This window comes from Lithobates pipiens, unplaced genomic scaffold, assembly GCF_037356315.1.
Source record: "Lithobates pipiens isolate NorthernLeopardFrog02 unplaced genomic scaffold, aLitPip1_a1.2 Scaffold_18, whole genome shotgun sequence".
Lineage (NCBI taxonomy): Eukaryota > Metazoa > Chordata > Amphibia > Anura > Ranidae > Lithobates > Lithobates pipiens.
The window spans coordinates 358,428,034-358,438,904 of NW_027507758.1; the positions used below are offsets into that span (position 1 = coordinate 358,428,034).

A 10,871-nucleotide genomic window follows, 5' to 3' on the forward strand; every position below is an offset into this window, starting at 1 on the left:
TTTGGTCCTGGAACTTACCGTATAAGGATACACATCCAAAAACACCGTCTGTAGGATATAGTTTACGGATATTGCCTGGCTACCATTAATGCTGTTTACCTTACAGCCATGAGGTAAGGTGCCACTGCACCTGCAAGTGCAAGCACACTGAAGATACCATCACCCAGTCACCTGTCTCACCATTGTTTGATGCAATATAGCACTTTCATCACCAGCACTTTTCTTTGATTAACTTTTTAATAATTTTAACTATTTTCGCACATAAATATTTATTTATAATTCATCTTGCACTTCAATTTAACTCATCATATGGATTTTATGGACTTTTTGATATGATTATTTATGCAATTATATTTTATTAGTCACTTGTACGTTCACGATTCAGAGAAGCACGGATTAAGAATGCAATGATATAAGGAGTGCTGGACATGACAGTGTGGATGAGGGACACAGAGGGTTAAGCTTTATGGGTGGAGTTCAGGAAAAGGTTTGCAGGAAACAAGTTCAGTGTAGGGGAGGGGTCACATAAAAGGGAGAGGTGTGGCTTTAAGGAATCATTCGGAGCCCAGTGTGACACAGAGGAGGCAGTTTTTTCGCTGCTCCTCTGCTATGGCGGACCTCGAGGGACTCTTCGCGCGGCTGCGACGGGCGGCGGAGGTGCACGGTGCGGACTGGCTGCGGGAACGTGTGGGGGACCTGACGGACGGCGATGTGGACGGCGGCGGGACAGGTGAGGTTCCACTGCGCGCGCGGAGGTCTCGGCCTCCGGCGCGTTTTTCTCCTGGGCCTACTCCTCGGCCGCCTCGTGACTCCCGGAGCCCGGGGGTGGACCGATCGGTCCCCCCGGCAAAACGGCAGGTTATCGGCTCCCCCCGGTCCGGGCGGTCGTTGCGCCGCCGAACGGAGGGGGGCGGGGCTTCACGGCCGCATGGAAATGGCGCCGGGACCGCACGGGGCCCGGTGGAGGTGGGGGGGAGTGTGGATGGCTCTGGGTCGGCAGGCCAAGGGGGGGGGGTGCACGTGGCGGGGGATCTGCGGCAGGCTGGGTCTGGGGCCAGCATCCGCGCGGTGGGGGGGAGGGGGGCGCTCCGGGGGGGTCGCATGCCGGAGGGGGGGGAGGGTGGGTCGCAGAAGGCTGCCAAGGTGCCTGGCAGGGCTGGTTTTAGACGCCGGCATGCCGGAGGCGGCGGGGGGAGGAGGACATTGCCTACAGTCCCAGATCGCAGGGACCGGATGGACCGCGCGGAGCACAGGGGGATTGCCGCGTCCCCGGTGCGCGTTGGAGAGGTCGGTTCGGAGAGCGAGCTGTCCCAGGAGGAGGAGGGGTCCTTTTCTACACCCGGACCGGTACCGGTCGCCGAGGCCCCTGGGGGCCCGGGTAAGTTGCGGGAGTCTACATTGCTGGCGGATGCCTTGCGGGATCTGATGGGGGTGGCGCAGGGGGGTGCGGTGCCCACGGGATCCCGGGACGTAGTGGGGGGGGTTGCGGCAAGTTCAGCGCAGGGGGCGGGGCCTGTTGCCCCGGGGGGGCCGTCAGGTCAGTTGCAGGAGCTGTTGGGGGGGCTGCAGGCCCTGGTTGGTAAGTTTGCTGGGGGCTCCGGGTCGCCTCAGGTGGCCCCCTGGATGGGTACTGTGGGGGGGGCCGGGGGGGCGGAGGTCATTCCTGCGCGGGATGCACCGCCTGCTGCGGTGTCGGGGAGCACGGATGCAGGGGCTGTGGGCTCGGGGGTCCCCCCGGTGCCTGCGGACCCGGGGGCGCGGTCTGACCTGGTTAGGATCGCGGATGCTGCCCGGTGCGAAGTCTATGTTTGTTTCGAAGGCCCATTGGGGGCGCATTTGAAGCAGGAGGTGCGGGACAAGATCGGCAAGGGTGAGTATGTGGAGATTTTCTCCTTGCTCCCCCTCGAGAAATTTAATTTGGACAGGGTTAAGCCGGACAGTTCCAAGAAGGACGACGAGGAAAAACGTAGGTATCGGCTGATCCCGCGCACATTTGCAAATTGGCTTCAGGCGTTCGCTATATTGGCTAGCGTGATAGGGGAAAAGAACCCCGAGCATTGCTCGGCGTTATTTTGTTACCTGGACGCGATTGGGGAGGCTCACCGAGTGTATGGAGGGCTGGCTTGGCTGCGCTATGATGAGCAGTTTCGTCAGCGTAAGGCAGTGCGGGCTGACCTGCGGTGGGATCACAAGGACATAAGCCTCTGGATGAGGCTTATGTCTGCTCCGCGGGCGCCCACTCCGTTTCTTCAGGGGGGGGCCGGGAGTGCGTCTTCCTCGGGACTGCCGGCCGGAAAGAAGTGGGGGGTGTGCTGGCCCTTTAATGAAGGGGCTTGTAAATTCGGAGGCGCGTGCCGCTTCAAGCATGAGTGCTCCGGGTGCGGCGGCACCCACCCCCTGTCTCGCTGTTTCAAAAAAGGTCAGCGTGCCAGTGCCGCCGGTCACAAAAGGGATGACGCCGGTGAACCTGGGAAGGATGCTTCCTTTCCTAAATAGGTATCCGGATGGTGCGGCGGCGCGGGGGTTAATTCTGGGTTTTCGGGACGGTTTTAGGATTCCCTGTTCTCTGGGAGGGGTGCCGCCGTTGGCCAGGAATTTGCGATCGGCTTTAGATCACCCGGGGGTTGTGGATGACAAATTGGGTAAAGAGGTGGCGCTGGGCCGGATGGGTGGTCCTTTCGAAGTGCAGCCGTGGGGGGACCTGGTGGTCTCCCCGTTGGGTGTAGTTCCTAAGAAGGAGCCGGGGAAGTTTCGCTTGATTCATCACCTGTCTTTTCCGAAAGGGGGGTCGGTCAATGATTTCATTGACCCGGAGGCGTGTACGGTTTCCTACACGTCTTTTGACGCGGCGGTACGGTGGGTCAGGCGGTATGGTCGTGGGGCTCTCATGGCCAAGGCGGATGTGGAATCGGCGTTTCGCCTTCTGCCGGTCCACCCGGACAGCTTCCGGCTGTTGGGATGCCATTGGCGGGGCAAGTTTTATGTGGACTTGTGCCTGCCCATGGGTTGTTCCATTTCATGCGCCTATTTTGAAGCTTTTAGTTCATTTTTGGAATGGGTGGTGAGAGATGTTTCGGGCCTGGAGTCGGTCATCCACTATTTGGATGATTTTCTGTGCGTGGGCCCGCCTGCCTCCAATGTGTGTGCGATTCTTCTGTCCACGTTGCAGCACATTGCGGGCAGGTTCGGGGTGCCGTTGGCGGGGGATAAGACGGAAGGCCCGGTGACGGAATTGAGTTTTTTGGGAATCGTGATTGATTCTATGGCAATGGAGTGTCGCTTGCCAGAGAATAAATTACGGGATCTGCAGGCGGAGTTGGCAGGCATGCAGGGCCGGCCGAAGGTTCAGCTTCGGGCCCTGCAGTCCCTGTTGGGCAAGCTGAATTTCGCTTGCCGGATCATCCCTATGGGCCGTGTGTTCTGCCGACGGCTGTCGGGGGCCACGGCCGGGGTAACCGCCCCTACCCACTTTGTGCGTTTGCGAAGGGAACACCGGGAGGACCTGCGGGCTTGGCATGAATTTTTGGAGTCGTATAATGGGCGGGCTATGTGGATGTCGGGGCCAGTGAGCAACTTCGATGTGGAGTTGGTTACTGACGCGGCTGGCTCAACGGGTTATGGGGCATTTTTCCGGGGTCGGTGGAGTGCGGAACCTTGGCCACACTCATGGGAGGTTGCGGGGTTGTTGGGCAATTTGGTTTTGCTAGAATTGTTCCCGATAGTGGTGGCATTGGAGCTGTGGGGGGCGGAGTTTCGTAATTTGAAGTTGCGCATCAATTGCGATAACATGGGGGTGGTCCAGGTCCTCAATCGGATGACTGCTTCCTCCCCCCCGGTCATCCGGCTGCTGCGACACCTGGTCTTTCGCTGTTTGCGGCTCAATGTTTACGTTTATGCTGTGCACATACCTGGGGTGGAGAATTCTTTGGCTGACTCGCTCTCTCGTTTTCAGTGGGACAAGTTCCGGCAGCTGGCGCCGGGAGCGGAGGAGTCGGGGGCGCCATGCCCCGGGTGGATGTGGGAACTTCCCTTGGAATCGCCGCAGGTTGGTTAAAAAGGTCGTTGAGTGAGGCTACATGGTCCGCTTATTCTAGAGTGTGGGCGGAATGGTGGGCGTTCCTGCGGGAGGTTGGAGTGGCTGGTCGGGGCTCCGACCGGCGCTGGGTGGTATTGTACTGGGTTGCCCGGAACATTGAGACGGGCCTGTCTCCCGCGTCTATTGAGCGGAAGCTGGCGGGGTTGGCCTTTTTGTTCAAACTGTGGGGGGAGCCGGACGGGACGAAGGATTTTTGGGTGAGGCAAACGTTGAAAGGGTACAGGAGGGATTGGAAGGGTAGGGATGCGCGCCGGCCGGTGTCATTTGACAATTTGGTGGCAATTTGTTCTCGGCTGGTGGACGTTTGCTCGTCTGCTTACGAGACCGTTCTGTTTACGGCAGCGTTTTCGTTGGCGTTTTATGGGGCTTTTAGGATTGGGGAGTTGGTGTGTCGCTCAAAACGGGTGGCTGGGGGTCTGTTGGATCAGGATGTGCAGGTGGTTGCGGATCGGGTGAGTATACGGTTGCGTAGGTCTAAGACTGATCAACGGGGCAGGGGAGTGGCGATTACGCTGCTCGCCCTGCCGGGCTCGGTAGTGTGCCCGGTGGCGGCGGTACGGGCTTTCCGGGCGGTACGGCCGGTGGGGGCGGGCCCCTTTTTGGTGCACGAGGAGGGCTCTTTTCTATCCCGTTTTCAATTTGTGTCGGTCTTTCGGCAATGCCTGAGGGCGGTGGGTTTGGATGAGCGGGACTACGCGTCCCACTCTTTTCGGATTGGGGCGGCCACGGAAGCGGCTCGATGTGGGCTGGAGGAGGCGGTGGTGCGCCGGATTGGTAGATGGGAGTCCCGGAGGTTCCGGTCCTATGTCCGGCCGCAGTTGCTACTGGGGTAAGGAGGGTGCGGCTGGGGGTTGTTTGCTGTGGGATTTATGGGGGGGAGGACTGTGCTTGTAACATTCCTTTGGTTGTTGTGTTATTTCTCTTGTTTTCATTCCAGATGGAGGTTCTCAACGCCTCGTTTGGATCCTGGGGCATTCGTACGTCTGCTGGGGGGCCAGGAGAGGTGATTCTCTACCAGCAGGCAGGCAATTGGGTATCCCCAGGGAGGTAGCTAGGGTGATGTGGTTGGGTTTCCCGGGCATGAGGTGGGAGCGTGTCATGAGGGAGGTGGAGCGCTTCGCTTTGAGGGATAGGCCCCCGGATGTGCTGGTTGTTCATGCGGGGGGCAATGACCTGGGAGTTCGGAAAGTGAAGGACATTTTGGCGGATATCAAGGCTGATGTGTTGCGCATGCGAGTCCTGTTCCCGGGCACCATTTTGGTGTGGTCGGACATTGTGGCCAGAACGGTGTGGCGGGGGGCCAGGTCTTTAGCCAGCCTCGAGAAAACTAGGATTAGGGTTAATAAGGTTGTTGGGCGGTTTGTAGTGCAGAACGGGGGCATTGTGGTAAGACACAGGGAATTGGAGGTGAATGTAGGGCTTTATCTGAGGCGGGATGGCGTTCATCTATCGGATGTGGGGATTGACCTCTGGTCCTTTGGCTTACAGGAGGGCATACAGAAAGCTCTTCGGGTGTGGGGCGGCCCTCAAGGTTGAGGGGGTCACCCTTTCGGGCTGTGGCGGTGTGTTTTCTGGTGGTTTCTGACGGTAGACAGGTACTCAGAAGGGATCTGAGGGTGTGGGGGGCTCATCTAACGATCGGCCCCTCTGGGTATTCCTGAACGTTGGAGGGAATACGGTTATGTTCACTGGCGGAAGTTGTCTCCGACCGGTCACAGGTGGAGGCCTTTGGGAAGTTGGTCAGGTGTACCGCAGTGATTGGGTATTGGTTTAAGTGTGGTCACCGTCAGAGATCACCAGAATGGGCAGTTAATGTTAATTAAAATGTGGTTTAATGTTAATAAAGTTATTTATATTTATATTTATATTTATATATTTATATATATTTATATATTTATATATTTTCATATTTACAAGTTATTGGAGTAATTTTGAGTTATGTTTAATAAAGGCTGTTGTGGCCAGTTTACTCCAACCTATGGTGTGGTCTCGTTTCTAATAGATAAGGAATAGTATATGGGGAACATTCAGACTACACTAGTCAAGAGAAGCACGGATTAAGAATGCAATGATATAAGGAGTGCTGGACATGACAGTGTGGATGAGGGACACAGAGGGTTAAGCTTTATGGGTGGAGTTCAGGAAAAGGTTTGCAGGAAACAAGTTCAGTGTAGGGGAGGGGTCACATAAAAGGGAGAGGTGTGGCTTTAAGGAATCATTCGGAGCCCAGTGTGACACAGAGGAGGCAGTTTTTCCCACCCTCCCGCCCTATTGTTATGTGTTTGTTTTGTGGTGTTTTGTTGCTGGTCTTTTTCTTCTTTTTCAGGTTCATCGGTTGTCACAGCAGCTGAAAGTTTTTCGTGTTGGCGGTGTGTTTTCTGGTGGTTTCTGACGGTAGACAGGTACTCAGAAGGGATCTGAGGGTGTGGGGGGCTCATCTAACGATCGGCCCCTCTGGGTATTCCTGAACGTTGGAGGGAATACGGTTATGTTCACTGGCGGAAGTTGTCTCCGACCGGTCACAGGTGGAGGCCTTTGGGAAGTTGGTCAGGTGTACCGCAGTGATTGGGTATTGGTTTAAGTGTGGTCACCGTCAGAGATCACCAGAATGGGCAGTTAATGTTAATTAAAATGTGGTTTAATGTTAATAAAGTTATTTATATTTATATTTATATTTATATATTTATATATATTTATATATTTATATATTTTCATATTTACAAGTTATTGGAGTAATTTTGAGTTATGTTTAATAAAGGCTGTTGTGGCCAGTTTACTCCAACCTATGGTGTGGTCTCGTTTCTAATAGATAAGGAATAGTATATGGGGAACATTCAGACTACACTAGTCATGTACATTTAGCACTTTGATTACACTTTGATTACATTAGCACTTTAATATTTGGAGTGCAGCACTATATATTGTTTTGTTTTTTTCACCTTATTTCTGTGATCATTTTTTTTTTTTACAGGTACATATAGCACCATCAATTTTTGCAGTGCTTTATACATATATATTGTACATTTACATCAGTTCCAGCCAATGAACCTATCAGCATGTCTTTAGAGCATGGGAGGAAACCGAAGTACCCGGAAGAAACTCTTATGCCGCGTACACACGGTCGGATTTTCCGACAAGAAATGTTCGATGTGAGCTTGTTGTTGGAAATTCCGACTGTGTGTGCTTCCATCGGACATTTGCTGTCGGAATTTCCGACAACAAATGTTTGAGAGCAGGTTCTCAAATTTTCCGACACATTTGTTGTCAGAAATTCTGAGCGTGTGTACAAAATTCTGACACACAAAAGTCCACGCACGCTCAGAATTAAGCAGAAGAGCCACACTGGCTATTGAACTTAATTGTTCTCGCCTCATCGTACGCGTTGTATGTCACTGCATTCTTCCGATCTGAATTTCCTACAACATTTGTGTGACCGTGTGTATGCAAGACAAGCTTGAGCCAAAATCCGTTGGAAAAAAATACACGGTTTTGTTGTCGGAATGTCGGATCGTGTGTACGAGGCATAACAGGCACAGGGAGAACATGCAAACTCCAGGCAGGTAGTGCCGTGATTACGGTTTGAACCGGCAACTCTAGTGCTGGCAGACAGAAGTGCTAAGGTCAATATATAGTAACATTTAAGTAGCATGTGTTGACTTCTCCCACTTTTCATGTATGCTGGTTAAGCCTCACCCATATGCACACCAGCTTTGATGACAGATATGTTGAAAACAATTGTACGTTTTCAAAAACAATGTTAAATGCCACTGCCTGTCCAGTGAGATCTAATAATGACAACCACCTAGCTAAATAAACACCTGTACTCTAATGTTAAATTAATGTAAATTGAGCCTATTATATAATTTGTTGGACGGTTTGTCAAGTATGATACTTTCGAACCGGAATGGTGCAGTTCAAAGTTTTTTCCGCTTCTGGTTATGAACAATTTCAAGTGTCATCCTGGCACCTTCTGAGATTTAAAGAGGTAATTTTACCTGCCGAAGTTTTCTAGTTTTTACCAGCATATTTCAAGTTAGGTCTGCAATATGAAATATTTACTGTAGTACCTGTTTACCCGGAATAGGCATGGAACATATACGATTTAAACCAAACATGTTTGAGGGTGCTGTGTAAGCAAGACTAAATGCAGATACCACAGTAGTTAGAATGGAATCACATAACTTAACCTCCCCTTGTAATTATTATGTCAAGCTGAGTGATTTGACCGTAGATTCGCCTGCGGCTAATGTCTCTCTGCATGGGGTAGCATGTTCTTCCTTTGTATCTCAAAGTGGTCATGCAAAATATATATTATTTGTAGACACCTGCATCTTTTAAAGTAGATAACGTGTCTCGTACGCATCCTTGACCATACCCCTGAAGCATGCAGCACACGTGTCTCTTGACTGATAGTGCACCTGTGGAATTTATATATTTTTTTTATTTATTCTTGTGCATGTATATAGACTATGATTGAGATACAATGTAAAGTTTCCACAATTAGCCACATTCTCCGCACCTTCATTTGAGCTATCCTTAACCACTTCAGCCCCAGAAGTATTTACCCACTTCCTCACCAGGCCATTTTTTGTGATACGGCGCTGCGTCGTTTTAACTGACAATTGCACGGCCGAGCGACATTGCACCCAAACAAAATTGATGTCCTTTTTAACCCACAAATAGAGCTTTCCTTTGGTGGTATTTTATCACATCTGTGATTTTTTTTTTTGTGCTATAAAACAAAAAAAAGAGCGACAATTTTGAAAAAAACTAACTTTTTACTTTCTGTTATAAAACATTTCCAAAAGAAAATTGTAAAAAAACAAATGTGTTCATCAGTATAGGCCAATATGTATTGTCCTACATATTTTTGGTAACAAAAAAAAAATGCAATAAGCGTATATTGATTGGTTTGAGCAAAAGTTATTGCACCTACAAAATAGGGGATAGATTTATGTCATTTTTATTATTAATTTATTTTTTACTAGTAATGGCGACGATCAGTGATTTTTAGCGGGACTGCGACATTGCGGCAGACAGATCGGACAGCTGACATTTTGACACTTTTTTGGGACCCAGTGACATTTATTACAGTAATCAGTGCTAAAAACATGCACTGTTATTGTCCTAATGACACTGGCAGGGAAGGGGTTAACCTCAGGGGTGATCCAGGGGTTAAATGTGTTCCCTTTTTGTGTTTTCTAACTGTATCGGGGACTGTGTGACTGAGGAAACACACAGCTTCATCTTCCTGCTTAGCAGAAAGACAGGATCTGTGTGATCTCCCCTGTCAGAATGGAGATCTGCCTGTTTACACAGGCAGAGCCCAGTTCTGTCACTGCGGGGAACGATCGCGGGTGGCCAGCGGACATGGGAGCACGTGCCGCCGGAAAATTCACGAGCCAACGTACACCTATGGCGATTCGCGGGAAGGAGCCAACCTGCCACAGTATAATGTAGGCGGCTGGCTGCCAAGTGGTCAAAAAAGGCCCTTGGAGTATAATTTATAGATATTGATGTACTTAAGGGAATTAAGCTGTTCACTTTGCAAGGAAAGTTGCAGTTTGCAAGTGAATTTATCCCAGAGCTTAGTGAATGTGATGAAATTTCACTTTGTAATAATACCCAATCCCATGCAAGGGAAATTTACAAAAATGCATTTTTGCCTGCAGGCGATTGGATGATAGAAGTCAGCAAAGCTTCACCTCATTCACTAAACTCTGAGGAAAATTCTGCAAAATGGAAAGCCTCTCACTTTAAAAATCACTAGCTCTAAGTAGGCCACTTCAGAATGCCTCAATAAGTCCAAACTCTAGCCATATGTTTAAATAGAGTAGGGAAGAATTTGAATCTCCTTTGCATCCCTGCAATTTGTATTTCAGTCTTTGCCCCTTCTACACCAGGATAAGAAATAAGGAGAATATGGGGTTGATTTACAAAAGCTGGAGAGTGCAAAATCTGGTGCAGCTTCCAGTTTTTGTTTTTTTGTCAAAGCTTAATTAAACAAGTTGAAGTTAGAAGCTGATTGGCTACCATGCACAGCTGCACCAGATTTTGCACGCTCCAGTTTTAGCAAATCAACCCCTATGTGTCAAGGCCCGGGTATTGAAAAACACTGACAGCAATCAACTCCTCATGGAAGTAATCCTTAGTGTCACAAAAACAAGAAATTACACTAGCGCTACTGTTTGCAAGGGTGTTTGTGCCTAAAACGAAATCCACAATGACAAAAAAAGGAGACCATCATCCTACGCTGATGACACCTAAATCTATCTCTCTACCCCTCAACTCACTCCTTCAGTCTCCTCACATATAACTAATTGACTATCAGACATATAAGCCTGGATGTCACGCCACTTCTCAAACTCAATCTATACAAAATCAAACTCAAAAATTTTCCTCCCCCTAATCCCCTGATTTCTCTGTCAAGATCGATAGCACTACTATCAGCCCATCCCCACATGCCAAGGTTCTAGGTGTAATCCTGGACTTTGAACTATCCTTTCGGCTCCATGTCCAATAACAGTGCAAATCTTGCCACCTCAACCTCTGCAACTTCTCCAAAATACGCCTTTTCCAAACCAATGACACCACAAAGCTCCTCACAAAGCTATCACACAGAGCAAAACTCTGCCCCCAGCTATATCACTAACCTAATCTCAAAATACCAATTTACTTGTTCCCTGCGTTCCTCCCAAGACCTCCTGCTCTCTAGCTCCCTCGTCACCTCCATGACTTTTCCTGAGCCTATCCTATGGAACTCCCTACCCTAATC

The 10,871-nt window shown here is 50.2% G+C and overlaps 1 protein-coding gene across 3 annotated transcripts; it reads left to right on the forward strand.

Annotated features, from left to right (window-relative positions):
- The first annotated feature begins 514 nt into the window (after positions 1 to 514).
- Positions 515 to 6,908, forward strand: LOC143988175 (uncharacterized). Of its 3 annotated transcripts, none has more exons than XR_013276779.1 (3): positions 515 to 730; positions 3,953 to 4,045; positions 5,034 to 6,895. XR_013276779.1 is itself a non-coding variant. In XM_077487540.1 (2 exons), exons 1-2 carry the CDS (start codon positions 2,888 to 2,890, stop codon positions 5,145 to 5,147), a joined length of 1,272 nt encoding a protein of 423 aa, XP_077343666.1. In that variant the 5' UTR covers positions 2,873 to 2,887; the 3' UTR covers positions 5,148 to 6,908. The 3 variants fall into 3 exon arrangements, 1 of the variants encoding a protein (XP_077343666.1); XR_013276778.1 differs by lacking the exon at positions 515 to 730 and adding an exon at positions 1,228 to 1,378; XM_077487540.1 differs by lacking the exon at positions 515 to 730 and having other exon boundaries at positions 2,873 to 4,045; positions 5,034 to 6,908.
- The last annotated feature ends 3,963 nt before the right edge of the window (positions 6,909 to 10,871 follow it).

Excerpts from the sequence above, each read along its gene's own strand:
- LOC143988175 (XM_077487540.1), top strand. The coding sequence starts at position 2,888 with ATGGCCAAGGCGGATGTGGAATCGGCGTTTCGCCTTCTGCCGGTCCAC. Across the intron at positions 4,046-5,033 it reads TTCCCTTGGAATCGCCGCAG|ATGGAGGTTCTCAACGCCTC; the intron begins GTTGGTTAAAAA and ends TTTTCATTCCAG.